Below are 26,781 nucleotides of genomic sequence, written 5' to 3' on the forward strand. Positions count from 1 at the left end.
CAGAGTTGGACAGCCAAGGCCTTGCTTATGTTCTTAATTGAAAGTGGCAAGGGGTGCAGGGCCATGCTGTGGACACACTTCCTCTCCTGAGCCAGACAGGCCTGTTACTGCCCGAGTTTCCTGGCTTGCTTTCTGGGTTGTCTGGCCTGCGGGTAACCCAGAGGAAGCGGTATTTGGAGTTTCCCCGTGGCAGAGCTGGCTGCATGAAGCTCAAACATCCTCAGTATAAAACAGCAGGATGAAAAAGCCTTCATTCTGTACAGTTAGAAGGAAGGTAAGAATCAAGCACATGACAATCAAGGAAAGTTATAGAATTATCCACATCCAGCTCCAGGAGAAGTATATATGCACAGAATTAAGTAAATTATAATGAAAATAGATTATTTTGTATAGTTTTGTGATGATTCAAGTTAGAGTTAGGCCAGTCTTAGAAATGACATATTCTCCCATTTCAGACCTTAGGAATCTGAGGCCCTGAAATTCTTAGGTTAAGTTCTGTATTTATTCTCATTATTACTGCTTCTTGGAGAAAGTCCAAAGGAGGGCTGGCTCACATCCTCCACAGGATAGTAACTGAGGAACAAGTACTTAAGATGCAATTTGCTTAAAAAATATTCACAATTAACTGGGTTTACTAGAACATTTTTTCTGGATTTTAGCTTACTAAGACTCCAAACTGAAGAAGCATGAAACGTGGACCAGAGGACCAAGGTTACTGAGCTCGAATACTTTCAGAACACATGGCTGTAAGGAAAAGCCTCTTGCATCTTCCACTGATTAAATATTTACTGAATCAATACTGGGCCAAGCCTGGTCTAGGTGTTTGAACTGAAAGGGAAAAAACCCACAAAAGCTTCCTCTCACAGGCTTTACATTCTAACCTTGAGGCATGAGTCAAAAGGAAATGAGAAGTAAATAGTGTGTTTGAAAATGATGGAAGACGGGGTAAAAGGAAGGCACAAACGGTACAGGCTACACTGGAAGCACAGAAAGTCATCTGGGGTAGGCCATTGAGAGGAAGTTTTTGATTCAGGGTCTACAGTACTGAGAAAGGCAACCAAATAAGTATCTGGAAAGAGCGTTACAGGAGATGGGAAAAGCCAGTACAAAGGTCCTGAGGCTGGATATGAGCAATAAAGAGGCCAGAGAGGCCAGCACAGCTAGGATAAGGGATAAGGAGACAAGGCCACAGAGAACCAGGGGACCTGCCTTCTTGGTCACCCTTTACTTAGATGACATGAGATGAGATGCAAAGCGAAGGTCTGAGCAGGAGCTGTGAGGTTACTCTGACTACCAGCTTGTTTATTTCAAGGTACAGGAGAGCAGGTTACATCTGCACAGTTCTTAAGGACTAATTGTGACTGTGTTTTCCTAAGGTTTTCAGAACGTTAAAAGATACAAAATGTGAGTGCTCTTACCATGGTGGAGTTGGTGTGGCAGAGTGGAAACGGCAGCCTTTATAATTATGGACCTAAAGCCTAGCTCTTCCAGTTACTAGCTAGCAAGTTTTTGTGATTTTGTCTGTAACAGAGAAACTAATACCTAACCATGTTTCAAGAGTTAATTATGCAGAGCAGCTATCACAGCAAGCAACACACACTTTTCAATACAACACGGGATGAAGGGTGCCTCTGCATTCCAGAGCACAGGTGATAGATATCTCAGAGCATCAGCAATCCTGGGGTCTAGGCTGCCCTCCCACTACCGACCTCACGGTCTTAGGGAGAGGAAGTAGATACACTGTCCACTGTCGATTCATTCTGTTTACAGTGGCTGCTGCTTTCCTGGGAGCAGTGTGAGGCTGAGGAGTAAATACTTGCAACGTCACTGTACAAAAAGAAAGACTGCAGTGTGCCTACTGTTCCTCTAAGTGTGACTGAGACTGATGAAGATGAAAACAGAATCCAGGGGAGTGGCTGCACTGGAAATCAAAAGATTTATCTGTTTATCCTGAAAACTGGATCGGGAACGTTGTTTTCTCCTTGTTCAAACACACACAGGGAGGACAAAAGAGGTGGAGGGGAACCAGGAAGAGACAGGAGGGAAGAAGAGGGAGGGGGAGCTACCTGGAGCAGCACGTCTCTATCACACAGTAGAAACCTTTCTGGAGAAGAAACAATGGCAAGCATTAAAATTCTTAAGTCCTCATTAAGTGTTACAAAATCTCTAAAAACATTGGCAAATTTCCTATCTCTCTTCATTTTTAAGGCAAATTTGCCCAATCAGCTTCTTGTAACTTGGTCTTTTATTTCGACCTGAATCCTTGACATTGTTTTCTGTGCTTCTTCAATGAAAACATTGGGGGCCCTTGCTGTTAACTAGATTCACAGCACAGTTTATATGGGTCATGGCTAGCCTCACAGAAGCCAAGCTACAGCCTAAATACTGGGTTGCTTTATGACTTAGAAAGGGTAGGCCATAAATTTCTTCAGAGGACCTCCTTTTCCTGAGAGTGAAACAAGTAAGCACAAGAACATCAAAACCTTCAAAACAGAGAAGAACTAAGGACACCCAGCTTCCTCCCAGGCCAGCAGTGACTTTCACTTTCATCCCATTAGCTCATGCCATCAAAATCCCTCCAAACACACAAAGCTACCTTAGTCTGCAGCTGGGCATCACAAGCCCTAAACAACCAAAGTACAGTCAACAGATATTACATAACCTTTAAAAGGCTACAAATATGCTTAATTTAACCTTTATTTTTAAAGCAGAGACTGAAATTCCCAATTTAATATAACTCCGTATATTCAATTAATAGGGTCTTATAAATAAGTTTTTCCCCAGATTTTTAAGGCAATAGGTATGTTCTTCCAATGAAAGTTTGTTTCTATGATCAATATGATTTAATTACATAAATATTTATACAGCAGCTGTATGCGCTGGGCAGTATGCTGGGTGTTGGAGAAACAGAGATGAGTAAGACCTGGCCCCCAATCAAAGCATTTGACATCTAGTAAAAAAAGCAGCTACGTAAACACACATAACAGGGCTCAACTGTGCAATGGGTAGGTATATGGTGCAGTGACAAGGAGGCCAGGTGCCTACGCTGACGGGGTGGAGTGGTAGAGAGATGACAAGAAAGGCTTTCTGAAGGAGATGCACTTGCATCAGACTTGAAGGATTCTTTTGAGCTAGGGAAACCCTAGAGTGGGTAAGCATAAGGAAACACATCAAGCCTGGGGGGACCTACTGTGCACGGTGCTGTGGAAGAACAAGTGTGAGATGGGACAGGAGCAGATGAGGCAGGGAAGGGAGAAGAGGCCTCCACAGAGCTTAGGATGAACCCCAGTGGCAGTGGGGAGCCACTGCAGGGCTCTAAAGAAGTGAGACACAGCCGGGCGGTGGTGGCGCACGCCTTTAATCCCAGCACTCGGGAGGCAGAGGCAGGCGGATCTCTGTGAGTTCGAGACCAGCCTGGTCTACAGAGCTAGTTCCAGGACAGGCTCCAAAGCCACAGAGAAACCCTGTCTCGAAAAACCAAAAAAAAAAAAAAAAAAAAGAAAAGAAAAGAAGTGAGACACAGGATCAGAAGTGGAATTTACTGAAACAGGACCCTCTGGAGGCAATGTGGGAAGCAGAGATGGTGGGGAATGGCAGCAACAATGAACAGATGACTCAGCCCTAGCTCTACATGTCCTGTCCTATTTCCTCAGGAGCTAAGAGCTGTACCGACCTGTATCTACCGGTTAAGACAAAAACACGAAAGAATATCTACCACAGAAGTCCAGGGTATAAAGTACACCCCACCTGATGTGTGAGGAACACTCTGTTAATAGCTTCAGTTTGTCTCTGAAAAAAAGTCTGATATAAAAGTAGAATATTCAAATCAGACTCTTAGGCCAACAGTGACACAATGGTACAGCCTATTGCACAATTTTCAGAAATAGGCTGTTCAGAAGGGTTCTGGAGAAATGAAGGATTAGGAAGGGATTACTGAAGAATTTGCTACATTTCCTACATTACTTTCAATTTGTAAGCTACTCTTTATTGGGGCTAACTTTGGTTATACTACTGAAAAACAGACATACATACTTCTGTGGTTATGTATACTCAGTAATTAGCACAGCTAAACATATAAAAGCAATAAAATACTTTATGAGAAAGAAGCATAATGGTTTATGGTATTGATGGGTGGAAAGGGTTACAAAGCCAGGAAGGGAACCAATACACACTGTTCATTTAATCTGTAAAACAATCTTTATAATTGTAGATGGTGGTGGTGCTCAGCTTTAATCCCAGCAGTTGGGAGGCTGAAGGTCATAGATCTCTGTGAGTTCAAGCTATCCTTGCCTACATAGTGAGTTCAGGCAAGCCAGGGCTACATAGCAAGATGCTGTCTCAACAACAACAACAACAAAGTTGAACATTATTAAAACAACAACAAACAGACCAAACAAAACCTTCTGAGGCAGCTGGCAGAGCCGCCTTATTACTACATCACCAATCTGAGTCTTAGATGTTTATACTAATTTCTTCAAAAACACAGCTGTGAAGTGGCAAAATCAAATTTGAACTCAGGTCAGAGCTTGCTGTCATGGGAAAATATCAGACACGTGACTTAATAATAGGGGAACTCTACTAGGTACCTAGTGCAAAGAGTGTTGTTCCAAGAAAAAAAATCAGAGGATGTGAGAGCTGGTTATGACTCTTGGGAAAACATGGGTTACTGCAGGAACTGTTTTAGGGTCCCCGGTGGTGGAATGACCTCACTCTTTAGAATACAACACAACAAAACATGCTAATGGCATGAAACTTTTGTTCTTTGCACACGCTTATAAAACACATGGGGGGTGGGGGAGGTTGCTGAACTTAAGACCAAAGAGAAGAGCAATGAAGAAACAGAGACCCCGCATTCTTACTATGGGGAAACTTACAGTTGAATCTGGGCTCCCAAGCATTACAGGACTTTATAGTGCCTGTTAGTTATGTACTTTCTTTATAGTGGCTGTTAGTTATGTACTTTCTTTAAGGGAACTTTGGGGAAGATGAGGTGCAGTCAATAAAAGCTTTGCTAGCACTGGGAAAGTCTATGAACCATAGGCACCAGAGGACTCAAAAACAATAGCACATAGGTCGCTTTCATGTCCCTACTACATCAGTGGCTTTTGTTCATGGTAAAGAATTTCCTGCTCCCTCCTTGACCCACCTTCCATCTCTACTCCTCTCTCCAGCACCGATAACAGATTCCAGAACTCATGTATGCTAGGCAATACCACTTGATGTGGGAGTCCCCTCTGAGTGCTGTGATTATCATAAATGAATAAAGAAACTGCCTTGGCCTGTTGATAGGACTTAGGTAGGCAGGGGGGAGGGGAGGAATGGACTAAGTGTTGGGAGAAAGAAGGGTGGAGTCGAGAGACGCCATGGATCTGCTGCTGGAAATAGACGTGCTTTGCCGTCTGCCACGTGGCAATACACAGATTAGTAAAAATGGGTTAAATTAGTATAAATGGGTTAAATTAAGATGTAACACTTAGCCAATAAAAAGCTAGAGCTAATGGGGCAAGCAGTGATTTAATTCATATGGTTTCTATGTGATTATTTTGGGTGTAAGCTAGCCAGGTGGCCAGAAAGAACAAGTAGCCCTTCCTCCTACAACCACTGAGCTTCCTAGGTTCCTGTTTTAAATTTTAGGACAGGGTCTTATTTAATTGCTTAGACCTTGAATTTGTAATTCTTCTGTCTTAGCCTTCCACATAGCTGACATACCGGTGTATAGTACTAGCTAGCACTTCTTGTTTCTATCAAAATTTCCATCAGGTTTTGTAAAGTACTGCAGTTACAAATATGGAGGAAGGTCTGGCTGGTGCTGGGTGAGGGGCATCGCGTTGTGTGCTCTGCTCACTATTCATGCTGGGATTAAAGCCATGCACCACCACACCTGTCCTCTGCCCAGGTAGCCTACCAGAGCTGATGCAGCTTCCAGGGAGTCCTCATGCAAAACACAAGCACCTGCTTGGCTGAGCTTTGCTCACATTAAAAGACATGATAAAAATGATCAAACATTATTAATCATCTTTTCACAGAGTAAAGTGTTATATTTACAGTAGCTGAAGATCACATAGCCACCACCTACCAGACTACCTACTTAATTTCCAACTATCACCTTATATATGGTTTCACTGTTTTCAGGTGGCTCATTACCATTTACATTGACATTAGGAACCATGCTTCTCCTAAATAAAGTGAGCTACTGCTCCTTCATGATAATAACCATACAAATTTTACAAAGACCACAGAGGGCCTGTCAGGAAGGTCTCTCAATAAAAGTTGGCTCAAATCAAAGTTTTTATCAAGTACCTTTTTTAAAAACTACATTTGCTAATTTTCTTTTTCTCTGGCATATATTTTCACAGTAGGATCAACTCAAGAGAAACAAATTCCTTAGTTTAGTAGACTGGAAGACTACGTGCCAGGTTGACGTCCCCACAGCATCTACGTGGTCCCTGAGACACTCTCAGCATAGAGATGAGACTACAACATTGCGTGAAGAAAATCTCACATGTATTCCAGAAAACACGAGCTCAGAATGCAGTGCCAATGCCTAGGCATGGAGTAGGCTACAGAGACAAGCAGGGGAGCAAGGCAACATCAGAGTAGCAGTGTGTGCTGACATGAACTCTGAAAGACCCATGAGACTTCTCTATGTAAAGGCAGAAGCAGGAATAAAAAGGGGGACGTATAAATCTCACTGAAAATACAAATAGTTAGGTAAACAGCAGGTGTTTTGTAGTTTAGTTCTTAGAGAGATACTTCCTCTCTGCTAAACAGAAAGGATCCTAAGGAGACATCACTCTCCTTCATCAGCAGAAAAATGTTGGGTTGTACTCATGATAGAAACATTTCTCATAAGCAAGTCTCCAAGAGACAATAAAATGGATAACAGGTCCTTTAAAATGAGGTTAATTAGATATGTGAACATTAGCCCCTTATCTTCAAGTATAGCAAGAATGTTCTACTATATTATACATGAGTTTACATAGATATTGGGGTGTGTATGTTTTTTTTTATTCTGGTATCTCGCAGATATTAGCACAATGATGAGAACCTCAGGAATGTGACTTGCATTGACTGTCTACAAAAATACTTGCTGATTAACTATATGCAGGATGAGATTCCCTGGAATAAAATGGAGACAGTGGCACCGACAAGCCACTTTTAGCCCAATTGTCAGCAGGCTTTAAAAAAAAGGGAAAAAAAGGAAAATTAACAGTCCTTGGAATGAGTAGACAAGAGATTTATCATGTTCATGACCCAATTCTTTTAATGGTTCCTATTAGTTTTCCCAGTCTTAGTGAGAGCAGTTTTCCTGGAAAAATAAATGCTCACACACAAAGAAATGTAGAAAAAAATGCAAGGAGAGAGACTCTTTCTCTCTACTACTAAATGTCATGTTATATTTGAATACAGAACTCGTTTGTTGGTCTGAGACAGGCTGGTTTATGAAACTGACTGATGGTTACTTTTGGAAAATGTTTTCTAAAAGAAGGGTTTGTATGTTTAAGTGCCAAGGAAAAATAAGCAAACTCTGAAATTGATGGCTCCTAAATTCAGGTGGAATAAATTTATACAATTTATTTAATTAGATAAACTTAAAATCTCAGAAAATCTGTACTTTATAATCCTCATGTTTCTTCATACTTTAACACAGTGGTGTTATCACAAAAGGCACAAGAAACTAGTCTGTGAGCAAGTCGTACTGTGACCTGGAATGCCTCTTCTCTGTTGCCCATCATGGACGAGTTCATCAACACAGTGCCTTCTACTCCGCAATTACAGTAACAAATTGCATTTAGTTTCACTGCCTTCACTCACTCACACACTGTGCTTAAGAAAAAGGCTAAAGATATTAACAGCAAGTTGTCTATAGAACACTGGCTGCAATGGCCCATGAAGTCCCTTATGATCATTTGAACCCTCTCAGTTACCTTAAAAGTTAAGTATGGCTAATGCCTATTCTGTATAGTCTCTGTGAGGGCCAAATACAAACTATGTGCCAATGAACACAGAAAAACATGTAATGCACATAGTGGGTGCTCAGAAAGGAATAACTGAACCCGAACTCAAAGTTCTAAATTATTGAAGCTTCATGAAAACCTCAGCACTTGTCCTTGCTGTAGCTTATGTATCCAAGTATCTGGGTCTTCAGTGGAGGAATTACTATCAATGATATCCTATGTCCTACTATTTTGCCTGCCACCTCAAGGTGCAGCCCAGCTGTAATGACCCTGGGTTTTGCAGATGATGGAGAAAAGCCCCCTCATAGCTGATTAAGTACAGGTAGATGAAAATGAAGGCAACTGAAGGAGATGGTGGAAGGACAGCAAAGTGAGACACGCTAGCTCTAGAGCTGCGATAGGGGTAGGGCAGATGGGGGCCTGGGAGAGGGGGGTGGGAAAGTTACATTTAAAATTTCTAAGAGAAATTTGTGTATTGTAAGGTATTCAAACCATTTTCTGTTGCAGGAGATTTGATCACACTGTGAAAATGTGTCATTGTTCTATCTTGCCTGACAAGGCATTTCTGATTGATCTAATAAAAGAGCTGAATGGCTAATAGCTGGGCAGGAAAGTATAGGCAGGATTTCTGGAAAGAGAGAGGAACTCTGGGAAAAAGGGAGGTAGAGTTAGCTAGCAAGACAAGGAGAGACTCAGACGTACAGAATGGAGGAGAGGTAAAGAGTCACATGGCAGAATGTAGATGAACAGAAACGGATTAATTCAAGTATAAGAGCTAGTGGGACAAGCCCAAACTAAGGCAAAATTTCATAATAACAAGCCTCTATGTCATTATTAGGGGAATGGTGGTCCAAAGACAATATAACAAAAAATAAAAGACTCACTAAAATTGGCACCTAATGTGGGGCAAGGACACAGAGCCCACGGCTTGCAGTGTACAGAGGCATGGCCCCTTTAAGAGGCTCTGCTATGCAGTTGAGCACTTGAATGGTACACAGATAGATAGGAGACTAGATAGAAACATCTGTGGCAGCGCAAGTCCAATAGCTTCCCAGAGATGGGGTGGGTAAGAGCTCCCAGCTGCACCTGCAGGCATAAGACCTGAAGGGAGCAGAGCTAGAAACCACCAGTACCATGTGTTATGTGGAGCTACATGGTGGGTAGCCTAGCAGTTTATGGTTAGGCTCACACAGTCAGAGAAATGATGCAGATGAAGAAGAAAGAATAAGAATAGAAAGAGGAAGAGGAAGAAGAGGAAGAGAAAGAAGAGGAAAAGAGGAAGAGGAAGGAGGAAGAGGAAGAAGGAAGAGGAGGAGGAGAAATTAGAAGAAAAGAAGAAGAAGAGAAAGAGGAGGAGGAGGAAGAGGAAGAGGAGGAAGAAGAAGAAGCCAGTTCCAGGCCAAGAAAACCTCTGGACAAGGTACAGTATGCTTGAAAATGTACTTCGGTGCTGAAGAAAGAAAATAAAATGAGTATAGACAGTCATAGAAAAAAATAAACAGTTTAAAAATAATAAAGTCTTCAAAGAAAGAGTATGGTAATATAAAAAGAATAAGCCAAGTAAGGATGAGAAATACACAGGGCATCTAGATCCTGTATGGTGCTTTGTTGGTTTTAAAGTTTTTAAATGCTAATGAGCAAAAAACAACAGCTGCTGAGAGATATTGGATTGTGAGGAAAACTGCTGAATTAAGCCAGCCTATATATGTCACGGATATCTTAACTTCAGAATGGAAGTCAGAAAATATGTTATGTTGCATTAGAGGAGAGGTTATACCTTTGTTTCCGTAGGAAACAGAGATATGGATTCCTTAAAAATTAATAAAGACCTGATTTGACTGGGGAAGACATCCTAAAAATCTTGGCTGCAGACATGAAGGAAGAAACCAAGGAAAATTACAAAACAGGTGACGTGTATGCAGATCCCTCAACATGGGAGCAGCTCTGAGACTGGATGAGATATGATAAATCTTGTTAGCTACAGAGTTCTCATGACTTTCTTTCATATGACATAAATGGAGATTTATATTATAGGTTGATTATACAGTCCAAAAGGACTTATAAAGTTGACAGATGCCTTTTACCTGCTCAACACAGAACAGAAAATCATCCTTAGCTTATTTGTGCACACCATACATTCCATATTTGTATTAAAGCAGATATGTATGTTATCTTTTAAAAAATTTCTATGTTTTCAGAACAAAAGAACCAGACACCAACAAAAACAAGTAGTCAAGTGATGATCCAGCCTCTCAAAATGCCTCTGCTGCAGTTTCCTCAAAAATCTGCTTCCAGGACAACTTCAAAGTGGGTAGCTAGGATGGTCTAGCCTCATAGACTACCCCACCCAGGACTTCAGATAAGCTCTACACTTTCCCATCACACAGAGACTGAACAAAAAAATAATACAGCTAGCTCTCCTAGGACTTGACCAATATCCCAATTTTCTCAAGGTTCCCTAAAGATGATGTTGCTCCCATTTAGCAGAAAGTAATTTTAAGAACATGAAGCCCACATTCTCAAGAGGTAGGGTGGCTAGTTTTTGGTTATTTGGCAGGTTATGGGTGTTTGTCATCATTTAGGGGGTTGGTCACAAGTTGTTACTGATCATAGTCAGGAAAAAAACTAAGCAAAGGAGGTTATATTCAGGGATCTCTTTCTGAGAACAAAAAAGGAGTAATATAGGAATTATAGGAAAAGGGTAGATTATTGAATCTATTTCTAAACTAAAAAACAACTATAACTCTCAAATATTTTACAGTGGTATGGATTTTTATATGTTGTTACAAATTTAAGGTTATGCTTGTTAGAACATACTGTACATATACTTCTACTCTTAAGGATTTTTATATATAAATTTTTATATAAAGTTAAGATTATTTTTGTTTTAACATACTGCATATATGTTTCTATTCTTGTTTAAGGTACTGTACCTATGCAGTTCATTTAAAATGTATTGTAAAATTCTGGTCTTTGAAAGCTATTATTACAAACTATTTAGGATGATTAAGAAACACAGTAATCAGTTATCTATAACAACCAAGCTTGTAATCATGTTAAATTTGTTTCTCAGGTCAATCAGATATGTTTTAGATAGACAGGTGGTCTTTAAAAACTCCAGAGACCTATAGAATATGGCTGTTAAGATATTTTAACAACATAAGGCTTTTCATGACAGTGAGATATGTCTACTCCTGCTAGCACCAATCTACTTCAGAGAAGATGATGGACTTTAAAGAACTTCCACATGGAGTTTGCTTTCTATGTAGGAAAGCTACCCATTTTGGACAAGAAATAGCCCTTGCCTCAACCGTTGACATTATGCTGCCCAAATTGGATGAGTAGAACACAAAAGAAGGTAACTGCCTAACTTTGTCAAGACAAGGTAGAATAGTCCTTTAAAGTTCCTGCTTCACAGAAATGTCTGCCAGACATTCTAGGCCTGTAGGTTGAAGATGGATGCCCCAATGTTTCAGCATTCCAAGAGTAGTTGTTAAGTAGGGAATTTAATGGAAAAGAAATGTATCAGATATAAAAAAAATTAGTCTTAATTTCAACTCCAAGTCACCATAGTTGTTGCCATTACCAATGTCATTATCATCATCATTAATAAAAGCAGCAATAAAGAGGAAGAGAGGATAGAGATGGGTTAGCAGTGACACACAACAATTTAATAGATTATATTTGACATAATCATAAGTAAATGGAAAAATCACATTGGTTTCACCAATAGAAATATACCACATAGCATCTGAAGATACTCTCCACTATGTTCATCTTTCATCAGCTTTCCCAAGAGGTGTGACAAGACAGAATTCATTCTAAAGAGAATAACCAAGAAAACAAGTCTAAAGAAAAGTGACTTCTAGCCAGATGTGATGGAGCATGCCTTTGATCCCAGCACTAGGGAGGCAGAGGCAAGCAGATTGGGTTTTCATGGCAAATTCCAGGACCAGGGTTTCAAAGAGAGATTCTGTCTCAAAATAAATGAAAGGAAGGAAGGAAGGAAGGAAGGAAGGAAGGAAGGAAGGAAGGAAGGAAGGAAGGAAGGAAAGAGGGAAGGAAAGAAAAGAAAAGAAAAAAAAGGAAAGGAAAGGAAAGGAAAGGAAAGGAAAGGAAAGGAAAGGAAAAAGGAAAGGAAAGGAAAGGAAATGGCTTTTGAGGCAGGCCTGGTGACATGGCAGAAAGAAAGAGCAGACCTCTAAAAGCTGGGTCTTGGAATGTAGAGATTTAAAGGGTATGCAATGTGCAAACAGCTGAGTGTTATCACGCAGAAGAAAGATTACATTCATCTATAACACTGTGGATTAAGGAAGAGACAGAAAAGGAACAATTTACACTTGCCAGAGCTATTTAAAGCAGACAGACTATCCCTGGAAGTAATTATATTTCAACTGGTTGGCCACTGAACAAAATGTTTCAGAGGGGATCCAAACCCTGACAGGGAATTAACATGGATGACTTTGCACTAAGGCCTTGTCAATCCTATTATTCTATGGTTTGAATACATGGACATTAATCTTTCTTTGCCCTAATATGCACTTCCATAATGACACGTAAATCAGATTTCTCATAGAGTTCTGTCTTATAGAGTAGAGTAGAAGAACAATACAGGTTTTAGGATTTAAGGGAATTGCTTCCATGGCCTTTCTACCACTTCCTTCCTCAGTAACAAGCTACTTTTACAATTTGCATTTGCCTCATTATTTAGTCTAAATCTGTTATTTATGACATGTTTGTTCCCATAAAATCACCCTATCAGTCACATCTCCAAAGTTCACATACACTTGAACTTCATCTGTAGCTATATGTTCAGTTAAGATTTTATATAAAAACTCTAAAAATAGGACCTTTGGAAACTCTGTGATCCTAACTATAAAAGGTCAAGTAGAAAACTGTGTTCTAATGTGGACAAAAATTATAATGCATTAGACATGTATATCTGTGAAATGATGCTGGCCTATCACATCCTCAGCTTCTAGATGTCTTAAATACAAAGAAATTAGCCTGCAAGTGCTAACAGAAATATGCAGTGCTCCCCAGAAAGTTCTCATCCTTAGTGTTTCCAGCTGGTACTGCAAAAGAGAGTGAGTCTACAGAGGGGTTAAATCTGTGCTTACTGAATAGCTCTGAGAAACAGAAGCTGAGGTTGTGTGAGATGGTTCAGTATTCTGACAAAGTGCAAGGGTCTTAATTTTCCAGTACGATAGATCCACTCTGGTGTGTGTAAAATGAAGAATTCAGATTTTTAGAGCTAGTAGGAAGTATTAAAAAGTTGGCTTAAGTAGATACTGAACTCTAGTTTTTATTTACTGAAAGCTAAACCATCTGCTTGAGTAGAAACAGATTTTTGCCACACGGCAAGAAGAGTAAAAGATCTTCCTGAAAGGGAAGGAGTCTCTAGAGGTCAATTGGGTACAATGGGCTCTGCAGCTCCTCCCTGTGTTAAGGGAGTTTGGTTCAAAACCCTATAAGACCCATGCAAGCTGCTCTAATCTAAACCCCAGAGGCTCCCATAGGCTAAATAATCAGTAAATAAGACAAACTATCCATAAAAGACATTTTTCCTGTGCAACTGCCATCATGTCATCAAAGCCATAGTCACTCTTGGCAAAGAAAATTATATCAAGGGCATAGAGGCAGCTCCGTCACCGAGGATGCTTCATCCACTTAAAAACACGGATTTATTTTCAGAGTTTCTTTGTAGAAGAGGATTCCAGAAAGACCGTGCTAACTGGGGGAAGTCATTGTATGAGAATTTCAAGTGGGTATACGATGATGTAAGAACCGAGTGGGGAAAAGGGCAGCTAGAGGAAATGAAAGACAGGGTAGAACTATAGGAGAGCTGCCTCAAGTAAACACAACAGGGGAAGACCCCCAACTTGAAAAGAAGCACTTTTGAAAATTAGTAAGGTGCTGTTCTTCAGAGAAGGGAAGGGGAGACACACAATATGAACAACACAACCTAAGACGAGCATCTCTGAGTAGTGTAGGATAATGTTGGAAATGAGGGTGTGGTGGTGTGTAGTGGGGTTAAGGTAACAATGGGCTAGAAAACTGCTGGCTCACGGGGACGAGGAAATTGTTTAGCAGTGGTAGGATTTCAGTAGCGTCTTCAATAAGGGCTGCCACATGCTAGGCCCATACTCTGTAACTGATCCATACCCCCACCCCCAATAGTCTCTTTGACAGTCTTCATCATGCTATGTTTTATAGCTTAAAGAGGCTTCTTTCATTTGTTAATGATCGAAGTCATCTGGACGTACCTCTTGCCAATTTGAGTCCCTTTTAAAACTGTGTCTTCTCCCAGACAACCTGCTCCGTCCAGCTCAGCATGTGACAGAGCACTGCAGCAAGGAGCAGCTGCTCATTTGACTACCTAACCCAACCCCCATCCCCTAAAAATCACAAAGAACTGGTCATTTCCTTATTCAGATCACAGTACACCTCACTAAAGTATTATATGTCAGAGCCTAACATGAAGCTAGGTCTAAGTATTTGTCACAATTCATGTATAATGAGGCACAGGAAAAGAATTTACTAGAAGTTACTGGAAGATGTTCCTTTTCAAAGAGACTGTTCTCACTTATTCTTGCCTGGAATACAGATCTGATGACTTGATCATCTGAAGGGCCAAGTGAATCCAGCCTTCGTGGTCTTGGAGTCTTTAAGTTGTTGAATCAACATTAGCAACCAGGTCTGCTCACTGCAGCCCTTGTGGATCTCTCGACAAACCTTCTAAACCTGGCTTAAGTTCATGCTTACTTAGGCTTTTTCAGCTGTATCTGGACGTAAGTCTCACATAAGTATATTCCTCATATTCTCCTTACCTTTTATAGTCCAGCTAAAGTTTCACTTCTCAAAATTCTACTTTTAGATAATCTTCAACTTTTTATTCTGTACATGACTGGTACTTGACTGGTCCTCTTTAAGAAGTGACTCTCACGCTGTTTGTGATGTGGCGCTCATCTCAGTCATCACTACTAGCCTGGGCTCAGAAGGTATCTAAGCTTCATTGGGGGTGGGATGATCTACAAAAAGATCCAATGAATCAAGTCGAACTGTATTCAGGTCTTGAATTTGACTCTAGTTCCCTTAGGTGGCGGCCTTCTCAGTACAAAACAGTAGTCAGTATCTGTTCAAGGCTGGAAGTCAAGCTTTGGTCTTCACAAAGACGTTACTGACTTTAGGATCATTTTAACACCTTACCTTCTAGCTACACATAATTACTGATTCATGCATGCACTTGAAGAGAAAAATTCATTTTTTTTCAGATGATTAGTGTGATTTTTCCTTCTGTTCTCAGTAGAAATTCTCAGTGTGCAAACAGTACTATTCAGACGTCAAAAAGTCAAGAACTATGCTCACACACTGTTTTAACAGCTCCAATCACTTAACTTTCTGGATGCAACTATGAAGTGGAATAAATTACAATGATTACAATGGAAATGCAGGGTTGCAAACAGCCCGCTTCCCACCACATACACACTAGCAGACAGGCAACCTGCATATCTCAGTCTACAAGGCAGCCAGCTTGCTTAAGCAGCACCAACAGGACAGCTTGCAAATCATTTGCTTGGGTAGAGCTGCTTCCACACAAGAGCAGTGCATCAACGCTCTGGTGTTATTAAAACCAATACACGCATGTGCCAGGCTGCTCCCCAATCTTCCGCTATGCTTTCTGGCACTGGCATCTGCACATCACTGCTGGTAAGCTCGAGACTTCCATTACAGAAAAGCGCTCCGAGACTAAATATAATTACCCTTCAGCCTGGCAGTCATTTGTTGCTCTGCTCTGGCGGAACTAGGGCAAGAGTGTCACTCGTTTCCATTACTGTGTGCGCACTAAGTTCCATGACACGGACGGGAAGGAGACAATGAGAACAAGCCTGTGGAAGCACTGGCCAATGACCGGTGCTTCTGCTGATACCAGCTGCATTCCTCCAGGAGCGACACTTACAAAGTAGCTCCCACGAAAAACCGCCTCCACACTCTATTTTGTTGAATTATTTATCAAGCATGAAGGAAAACTGCGCTTTTACCATAACATACAGGAAAATAATTTGAGAGCAGGAACTGCAGATTTACTGTACTAAAAGAAGGATGTCTACAATCACTTTCCTTTAAAGTAACAACAGCTTTTAATTTCCTACCCATTGTCAACTATGCAATCAGTTCTTAAAGCCCATCCGAACAGATACGCAACACTTACTTTATTTTAATTAGTTTTCACTACAAGTTCTCCTTAGGCTAAGAAAGTCTTTCTTACAGCTTACTAACCCATTTTCAACTCTCTTAAGAGACAAGGAAATTTAAATAATACACAGAATACAAAATGAAGAAAAAATGATATTGCTGGCGATTTTGTTAAATTTTTTACCGTGTGTGTGCGCGTGTGCGTGCACGCGTGTGTGAGTGCACTCCATGGCACACACGTGGCGGTCAGAGGACAGCCTGCAGGACTGCCTTCCATTATGAGGGGTCTGAGGATTAAACCCGGTTTGCCAGAGTTGGCAGCGAGTATCCTCAACCACTGAATCATCTTATTGGCCTGTGACCAGTATTTCGAAATGACATAAATTTTATGCTCTTATTCTACTTTCTGTTTCTTAGATTTTCTTTTCCATAGCTCAAGCTGACAAAGTATAATCATCATTCATAATAATTTAAGGTCAAACACTGACCTGTTTGTTCAAGCTGGAAAATCAAATTCCTTTCCCCAAATATCACCATCTAGTGAACTATAGAAAGCAGTTACTCGACAAACTTTGTCTCTACTTTCTGTCCTTTACACCCTCTCAAAGTTTTATAGGCACATTTAGTCAGAGAGGGATCAACCAGAGCTCACTTTTATTTCTCATGTATATGACTTTCTAAATGCAGAAGTGACAAACATTCTGAGAACGCCAAAGGGCGGAGAAGTCCGTTTACTTCCCCACCAATGCATATCTGGCATGCAGTAAGGCATATGTGGAACCCAAAGGAGGAGACTTTTCTTTCAGTGCATCAAGAGGAAGGCAGAGGTTGTAGGCAGAGCTGAAGCTGGGTTGGGGGTAGTGGACATGTGACACAGCTCTTGTATGATTTTTTTTTTTCAGTGTAGCTCTTGGTGAGTTCATAAACTGAGGGATTAGGAAATGGCTATAATGGAGAATTGATTTGAGGAATAAAAGTAAGAAGAATTCCTGTTTTAGAGAGAATAAAGTGAATTCATTAACAAGGACTTGCAGCAGCAATGAATGTCCCACTGAAATCATTGGTCATAAACTTGAAGTCAGTCAATTTGACTTGATTGGATGGTATTTTCTACTTAGTTTCAAATGCCTGACAGCAGGCATAAAAAGAGGAGCTTGATTTAACTAGGGTGGGTTTTTTGTGCAGGCAGGAGCTATGAAGAAAGAAAGGAAGCTGGGGATCCAGGGGTATTTGCAATAGTGATAGTAAGAAACCATGGAATCTAGGCTAGATCAGGAAGCAGTATGTCCAGAAAGGACGAGATAGATTTAGGGAAGGTGACAGGGTCAGAGACTGGAGATCTGTGAGGGAGAACAGCTGGAGTGTAGACACTAAAGGAAGGGACTAAATAACGGTTAAAGAGCGGGGTTGGAGGAGGCAGTTTCAAGGAAAGTGCTATCTGTGATAAGATCTGACTACAGTTATGTAGAGGTGGGGGGCTGAGGTGGCATAAAAGAGAGAACTATATCAAGAATAGCTACGGCTTTGCATCGCCGTGCGGAGATGAGGGAGGTGGTGCTGCACATCATGGGTGGAGACTGCGCAGATGACTACGGCAAAGACGAGCTAGAGGGGTGAAGTCTGCTATCAAACTTGAGAGGTGTGGGGCGACTACAGGGGAGAGGAGACGTAAGCTGGAGCTGTGATAAACAAGGACCCCACCCACCTCCCTGCAGGCTCTCAGGATGATGAATAGCAAAATAAAACCAAGCCCTAATCTGAGAAACAGCCTCACAGAAAAAGGGCGAAGGCACCGTTCTGAGAAACGGCTGCGGAGTGGCACCAAACTTAACACGCGCTGTGTTCTCTGTCAGTAGTTCTTGAATTTTAATCTAAAATGTTCTAAGTTTACAATATCTTAAAAGGAAAAATACTCAGAACCTATTTGCAAAAATCTGGAACAGATTAAGAAGGAAATGATCTTCTAACAATTGTACTTCCCAAATCCAGGAAAGATTTATCTTTAAATATTAGTTCCCTGGCCAAGATAAACAGGGTCAAACAGCATCTTATTGTTTCTGGCTTGCTATAAATGGACAGCTCACTGCTATAAAACAAAACCAGGCACTGTATTGCATAAGAGCCCACTCTCAGAAGAACAAAATCAAGTCAGTTCTGCCTGGGTGATATTTAGAAAATAGCTTTTCTGAAAATGAACTGACCAAAGTCATAGAGTTCAAGCAAAGAAATCCAAGTAGCTATGGGATAAGAACAAATGAGATTTCACAAATACAATCTTAGGAGTATAACATAATACATTTGAATCAGTTATCCTTCATCGAGTAGCAGTGTGATTATCTCATGAATATCGCTAGAGGTGTGCATGTGGAGGAAGAAGACAGTCTGGACAAGCAGGCTCTCTCCCTCCACTATTCCTGAATTACCAAGTTTGGCAGCAAGCACCTTTACCCAGTGAGCCATCTTGCTGGCCCATGTTCTGAATGTCTTTGTGAGACTAAGGATGTATCCTAACATTTGCCCTGTTATAAGGACATCTTTTCTACTTTATACCCAGAGGCTGTCTCTAAGCATTTCAACTAAGCTGTCTATATGCAGTTCATGAGATCCTACAGTCCTTTATGATATTAGATATGTAATAAAAGTATCTGACTTTTACTGGCATTTTACTAGATTCAATCCTAAACTCAGTGTTTTATTTTATAGTGGTATTTGATAATTTGATTATATCAGAATATAGTCTGGTTCACTTGCAGACTAGATCAAAGGGCTTTTGATTTCATCTTCCTCATATACTCTGAGGTTCTGGTCACTATCAGAAAAGTTATCAGAATTTCTTTTACACTGTTTAGCTAGATAAACTGAATTTTAATGAGCTGAATATTCAAATATTGCCCATGGGAATGTCTCTGGCGTGTAGTGATTTCTGTGCCTGTGTTAGTTCTCCTTCTAGATTAGTGGTTCTCAACCTGTGGATCATGACCCTTTAGAGGGTTGAATGACCCTTTCTCAAGGATTGCCTAAGACTATCTGCATACCAAATATTTACATTATGATTCATAACTGTAGCAAAAGTACAGTTATGAAGTAGCAACAAAATACTCTATGGCTGGGAGCCACCACAACAGGAGGATGGTATTTAGGGGTCACAGCACTAGGAGCATGAGGACCGCTCTAGACTCTAAGCAGAAACACTGGGCCTCCTCATCTCTGGATAGTCCCTGAGTAGCTAGCAGTATTATTTTTAGTCAGTTTAACACCCAGTACTAGTAGGTAGAACAAGTACAACAGTGATCTTATTAATATCAAGTTCATTCAGATTGGAAACAAATAGGCTTGTTTATGGCTTGTCTAGAATCTTACCAATATTAAGCTAAAACATGAAACGACTTTAAGTTACAAAGCTATTACTGATAGAATCACCATCATGTATACATATAAGATAATGGATACATGACTCTTAGCAGCAAGTCTGTAGAGTAGTATGCTAGCTTCTCTGATTTTGTAAATGTAAATAAAAGAGAACTACTCTTTATTTTCAAAAGTATAGTAACTGGGGGAGAGACGGCTCCGAAGTTAAGAGCATGTACTGCTCTCGCAGAGGACCTGAGTTTGGTTCCTACACCCATGTCAGGTAGCTCACTACTGTTAGGTCCAAGGTAGGCCCCTAAAATGGCACTGCTGATGACAACAATGTCCTAAACAGAAGGATTGTTACTGGGTAAGCAGAAACCTACACTCATCATTCTTTAGGAATCTCATAAGGCAGATTACCATTTACCAGGAAGTCACTACTTGCCTTGTCTACCCCAGGGGTCAACTACCACAGGCAAGGGCATCTAGTTGCCAAAGAGCAGGCTACAGATCAAAGCCCCTATGCTAAGTCCCAGGCTGTTCTGGGCTGCACCCCTCCTCCCATGGCCACCTGTCCCACCACCTGCTGTTCTCTGCCCTCCTAGAGACAGGTAGCAGTTGATCCGATTTCACTGTGCCCTTCCTTACAACTACTTCCTTTAACTCCAGCTCCAGGGGATCCAACACCTTGCTTCTGGCCTCTGTGGGCACCTGTGCAACCTCCCCTAATACATACAATTTTAAAAAATAATGAAAATAAATCTTAAGAAATATAGTGGTTTAAAAAAAAGTGGGAAACTATTTCCAAAATAATACATGTATAAATTTGTCTGAGTGACTATCTTAAATGTCCTCTCATTAACCTAGAAAATACTGGTTAAGCAAAGGATTCCCATGTTGACAAATCAAAATTTCAACTTACCATTTATGTTTATTGCTGGTAATACAATTGACATTTTTGGTCTTGTGGTCTTGTTATGGGTGGTAGCTGGTAAAAGCAGGTGATCCTAAAATTAAAAAAGAATAGCCTTTTATACATAACTGGTTTAGCCCAGGAACATTCCAAATTTATAATTTTAGGAAGCCAACATTTTACTTGGGTAATGAAAAAAGTTTTTGTTATAAAAACTTGGCTTAGAAACACTATATATAATCTTAATGAAGAACACACCGCCATGGCAGTTTTTGAATACTCTTCGATTTTGATAACAATGTATAACTAGGATACCATAAAGAATATTAGTTAAGTCGTCAATACAACAGGTCTTAATCTAGTTATGCTAAGAAAGAGTTGTGTGCTCTGGGCAAGATGGCATTCTTTGTAGCGCCCTATGGAATGGAATGGCGGGTCTGGAGTAGGCAATGATAAAAGTTCTAACTAACAGAGTCAGTCTCTCTCTCTCTCTCTCTCTCTCTCTCTCTCTCTCTCTCTCTCTCTCTCTCTCCCCAATATAATATTTTTATTGATTATTTGGGAATTTCTCACAATACACCCTGATCATTCTTGCCCCTATTCTTCCCAGGTCCACCCCCACCCTTATGTCCCCCACAGAAGGAGGAGGAGAAGGAAGAGAAAAAGGAGGAGGAGGAGGAAGAAGAGGAGGAAGAGGAAGAGGAGAAAGAGGAGGAGGAGGAGGAGGAGGAGGAGGAGGAGGAGGAGGAGGAGGAGGAGGAGGAGGAGGAGGTCAAACTTCCATTCATGGGCATCCTCTTAAAGACAACTGAGTCCTCCCCAACCCCACCCCCACCCCCACCGGAAGCTATCGATTGTGGAGTTACACTTCAGCAGGCTTACAATTTTAAGGGCCCTCATCAAAGGCTTCTTCATTGTCAAACCATTTGTAAAGGAGAGAAACTTTTTGTCCTCCAAAATTCTCTTAAATTATCAATATGTAAAAGGCTAAAGCAGGTGCCACAGTGACAGATATTTATTGTGACAATAGCACACTAGAATGTGTGTGGACTGGGGAAGCAGCTGGGCTGCCATACAAGTTCGACACCTGAGCACATGTACACAATCCAGGTATGGGGATGTGCGGTAATCCCAGCACCAGGACTCAACAGCTCACCACCCTAGCCTAATCCGAGAGCTCCGGGACGGCAAAAGACAGTGTCCTAAGGAACAATACCTGAGACCAGCCTCTGACCTTTGCACACATGGACATGCACACACCCACATCCACATCCACACCTGCACATCCACGCAACCACAGAAAGCACATAGCTAAAATGGAGGGTTGAGAGAACTGAGTTTGTCTACAATTACACAGTTCTAAAATTGACATGGCCAACATTCGATGACCCAAAAGTGATTCAGAGCATCTGGATGCCAGGTCTCCAGCCACACAACCACTCACAGTAAGAAGAAGCCAAAGGGAGGCTGGCTGTGGAACAGTGGGGTGGTACAGTATTTGGAGAATGTAGTTCCATCTGTAGATGTTCTAAAGCAGGTCTTAAATGACTTACGATTTTGATATTAACTAGTATTATCAACAGCTCTTGCCCAGCAAAAACATGAAATTACCACAGGGGTAAAAGCTTTGAGAGTATTTTGACTTAAGGGAGCATGCCAGACTGAGCAAAGACAGAACCTAAGCAGAACCTGTTTGACATGGCTCTCTGTTACTGTTCCTACAGTCAGTGTTCCATCTTTCACTCAACAGACTTGCTCTATGGACGAACTACTCAAAATGCCAGATTTGATATGGCTATGAGTGATAAATGAAGTTATCAGCAAAGCAAAGGAAAAACCTAGACTGTGAAAGACAAGTTAAAATAGACACCCATGAGCAGAGCTGGGTGGAGACACTTGTGCTATCTACTGTGCTTTGTGGGACTCGAAGCCACAGCTCCATGAGAACACACTTTCCAGTGTGGAGAGAAGAGTGAGGGACTAACAGAATCCCAGCACTGGAGCAAGGACGGGTGTTTTCCTTTCCCTGTTTTATTTTGTTAAGTGCATTGTTAGACACAAAGATCACACATTTCTGAGAGCAAGATAATAAATTATAACCTAGAAGAAACACAATTTGCTCATCTTCCTGTTGTGACAATTATAAATAGCTTAATTCCTATAATTAAAATGTTGTTTCATGGTCTAAATTGAATAAGAAAACAACCCTCAAATTGCAAGGCCCAAATTAAGGTTACTGTAAAAATAAACACACTTAGATTGCATTGGTGAAGGGTTAAAGTCAGGCTCAGACTTAATTATGAGTTTCTTGTGAAGATCTAGATGTTTCTAAACATGATTTTTTTAAATGTAGTGTCTCCTACATTTTGTAGCAGGAAGTAAAAAATTATGCTATTGTTTATGAAAAAGAAGCACACAGCATATTTATACACATTTTTAAAGTTAAACTGTCTTGTCTCTCATCATTACAGATATTCAAACAGTGGGGTAGCCATTCTGTATTTGAGGGTCTCACTATGTAGCTAAAGTTGGCCTAGAACTTGCTACATAGTTTAGCTGGCTCTGAATGTTCCTTCCTCTGCCTTCTGAGTGCTGGGATTATAGATGGGAAACCGGGCTTTTTTTTTTTCCAGTGCTACGGATAGAACCCAGGGCACCACACATGATACAATCTATAATTTAAAGTGCTTGTTTTACTGATCAAAACTGAAGGGAACCAAAGCTATATATTATTGATATATTACTGATTCTAATAGTATTTTATATAAAAATATATTATACATACACACATATGTATAATTAGTTAGGATTGTAGAATTGCTTTGTTAAACAGGTGCCTTCCTTAAAAAAAAAATGAAGCCAGTAACAATTATTGAATTATTTTCCCATGTTCAACTTACTATATTTTAAACTGTTAACTCTACTAGTTATAACTATAGAAACTAGGAACGGCCATTAGTCAACAAGTAACCTCTCACCTCCACCACTCATTCCCGACAACATTTACTGAGCATACCCACCCACTACATAGTCAGCACTGTGCTACACAGAATGTTTTACAGAACAGAAATACAGGCTTTTACCTTCCTGCGGAAACGCTGTGCACTAAGAGAGAAACTGTAATTTGTTTCCGATATATGCGCTCCTGCTACTATAATTTTGGAACAGAAATAGAACCTGTGATACTTAATTGGGCAGAAATCAGGCTATATGTCTCAGACTTCTTTGCAGCCAGGCAAGACAACTTAGTCTAGTTGAAAGAACTTCTTTGAGATGGCAGTGATGGAAGGCCACCCATGTTCTCTCTCCTGTCACCTAGGAAGCAGACATGGCAGCTACAGCTGGAGCAGCCACAGTGGGCTGTGAGATGGAGGCTACAACCAGAGGATCCCAGAGCAATAAACCAGTAGATGGGGAGCCTGGTGACCAAAGAGCCACAGTCAGATATTTAAAAGTTATAGATGAGACAGAGATAGAACTTGGATTTTCCTAAGTCACTACTGCATGGGATTTTCCGTCATCTAATGCTAGGTCTAATAACTAGTAACAGTATCTATTTGTGAATCAGTATTAAAAATATTTGGTCATCAGAAATTCCATAAAGGCTGACATACTGAGGGATAGCTTTATTAACTTAGCTTTGAGACAGGGTATCACTAAGTAGTTCTGGCTGGTCTGGAACTCGCTATGCAGACCAGAACGGCCTTGAACTCACAGACTCACCTGCCTCAGGTTCCCAAGTGCTAAGATTAAAGGCATGCACCACTACATCTGACACTTCATTAATTTATTATTTAGACTTCTTGATAAGGAGCCTCGTCCTCTTATTCAAATCTATATTAATGAACTAATTGAGGAGATTCAGTCCTGGAAAAGTAGAGGTGTAATTTGATGAATCTGAACACAATTGTTTCCATCCCATTACATCAATTAAAATAACCCAAGGGCAACAAAAGTTAAGCTAGTTAGAAGTAAAAAGGATATTGCTTTAGAAATAAATATTCAAAACCTTGTTGCTTATTTTAAGACATTTTCAAATGGGCTACTGAAAACTCTGTATAGGGCTGAAAAACTACAGGGCGTGCACCCTCAGGGATAAAACTATGAAGACAAAAAGTAACAGCTGGCGCTTTTCTATTCAAACTCTCACAGGCTGGTAGAAAGGCAATAAAGCACTGCACTGTGAGGAAAAAAATCAGCTTTCCAATATTGAGCAGTAACACATGATCCAAGATGCCAGTTCCATACAGTCCTTCAACTTCCTCCCCCACGTACATTGTCAGAGATAGTCAAAGTCTGAGGACAAAGCATAGCACTAAACAGCATCTCATCTTTTTAAGGAAGCAAAAGCATTGGAGATAGACTGAACAAAAGTACAAGGCATGTTCCTTAGCTAGAATTTACGATGATAACTCACAATAAAATTACCCCTGACTGAGAGATAATAAATGTTGGTTTGCATATCCAGAGTTCAAACTAACTTAAGCCAATTGCTAATTATTTTTTTCTAATCACTGATTTGTTAGTGTGATTGTGTTTTCAAATTATATAAACTGATAAACTAAGTAAAAACAGAGATGACACAGCTTGACAAAAGTAAATAGGTTAACTATTTTTCTCATTGCAAAACTACAAAAGATACAGAAAAAAGTAAGTTTCCACCACATTGTTTAGCAATATGTAAGTTTTTATTATAAGTGAAAGTAATTATCAATGATAACTGGAAATTATGGCAGATGGATTGTGAGTATGGTTTATAGAAGAAAAAATATAATGTTCTGAACAGTAGATTTAAACTTCAAAACGAAGCACTGATCGATCTTACATTAAAAGCTGGCAAGTGAAATGCTTATTTAAATAACTGTATGAAATCTCCATTAAAAAAATCTCCACTTTAGCCAGTTCACGCCATACTAGATGAGACAGTTTGTTGTACATGAGGAAACTCTGGCTCAGCATGGGGCCCCTATCTTTGATAGGAAGGAATGTCTGAATATCTCCTGCTGCTCTCTAAGAGTAAGGATCCTCAGTCTGCAAAAGCGGCAAGTGTGACTGACTCCAGCTCTCAGGGACCGGGATGGCCCACTGCGAGTCAAAAGTGTTGTGTATCAGGCCAACACTAACAACAACGGACCCTTAATATTTAATATTTGGCTTATATTCACTGGATTCCTGCAATGGACTTGTTTTTCAAATATAGCAGCCACTAAAATCAGATAAAAAAATATAATAATATCCATCCTTATTTCAAAAAACAGCCTTGTGTTTTCTCTACCTTCCTAACTTGGGAAGCTTCAGCTTTCTTCCATCATTACACCTCATCCTCTTACCAGCTATCTTTCAAGCTTCCAAACCTCAAAAATAAAAAAGGCTAGAGCAGCAATCACAAATGGGCTGTCAAGGTTACTACTATTTAAATCCACAACATTTGGAAATGATATTGTTTTCCTGTAGCTACACAAACTGTTGATTAGAAACCAGCTCACTAAAAAAAATGTCAATTAGGAAACTTGAAATCATCAAAATATACAGACACACATAGTAAAATACCATAAAAACAAAAATTGCAAGAAAAAATTAGAGGTAGTAAAATTAAGTGGAATGTCATCATTTAAAGTCTATTAAACTGCCTATGATGTAGAGATTCTCACCACATTAAAAACATAAGCAAAGTAGATTACTAATCCCCAAACTAGAAACAGTTAGTAGAAATAGCCAAAATGAACGTGCTATCGGTGCCACTAATGTATGCAATAAAACTACAGACCAATAAAAGGAAATATAAAGCATGCCTCTGCACCACTAACATGTGCCAGGGAGAGGAAAAATTAATCAAAACCATTAGTGTAAAACAGATGGCGCAAGAAGGAGACATTTCTATTCTGACAAGAGGAAAAATTTGACATGTAATGCAATCCTGATAATGCTGGCAAGTCAACTGGAAAAATGAGCTTGAAATTCTAATAAGGTCAAACAAGTTTGTTTGCTTTGAGATATTGTTCTTATATCATACTCTGTAGGAAGCTTCCCAAATGCAACGAGGCTGTGTAGGCAACAGGCAGGAAGGGAGTAGAGCACAAAGAAACAACAGTCTAGCCAGCTAGCCTTCTCTCCCTGCCTCTCTTAGTCCCATCTTTGTTGGTTCTGGGAATCGAACCCAAGGCTTTATGAATGTTAAGCAGGTGGTCTAGCTGACTTTTTCATGTAAGTGATTCTACCCTTCTAGAAGGGGAGAGAAAGAGACACTCTGATGATTAGTATTAATTGTCAGCTAGACAAAAACTAAAATCACCTAGGAAACGGGGCCTCTGAACATATCTGTGGAGATTTCCGGATTACATTAGCTGAAGTGAGAAGACAGCC

The 26,781-nt window shown here is 40.3% G+C and overlaps 1 protein-coding gene across 2 annotated transcripts in view; it reads right to left on the reverse strand.

The window, feature by feature from the left end:
• The window catches only part of Atf6 (activating transcription factor 6), a 169,506-nt gene that overhangs the window by 21,399 nt on the left and 121,326 nt on the right, over nt 1-26,781 (reverse strand). For both annotated transcript variants that reach the window (XM_075989061.1, XM_075989063.1), the window contains exon 15: nt 20,428-20,512. In XM_075989061.1, the coding sequence (XP_075845176.1) occupies nt 20,428-20,512 (85 nt within the window). The remainder of the gene's footprint in view (nt 1-20,427; nt 20,513-26,781) is intronic.

Source organism: Microtus pennsylvanicus, chromosome 10 (genome assembly GCF_037038515.1).
Source record: "Microtus pennsylvanicus isolate mMicPen1 chromosome 10, mMicPen1.hap1, whole genome shotgun sequence".
Classification (NCBI taxonomy): Eukaryota; Metazoa; Chordata; class Mammalia; order Rodentia; family Cricetidae; genus Microtus; species Microtus pennsylvanicus.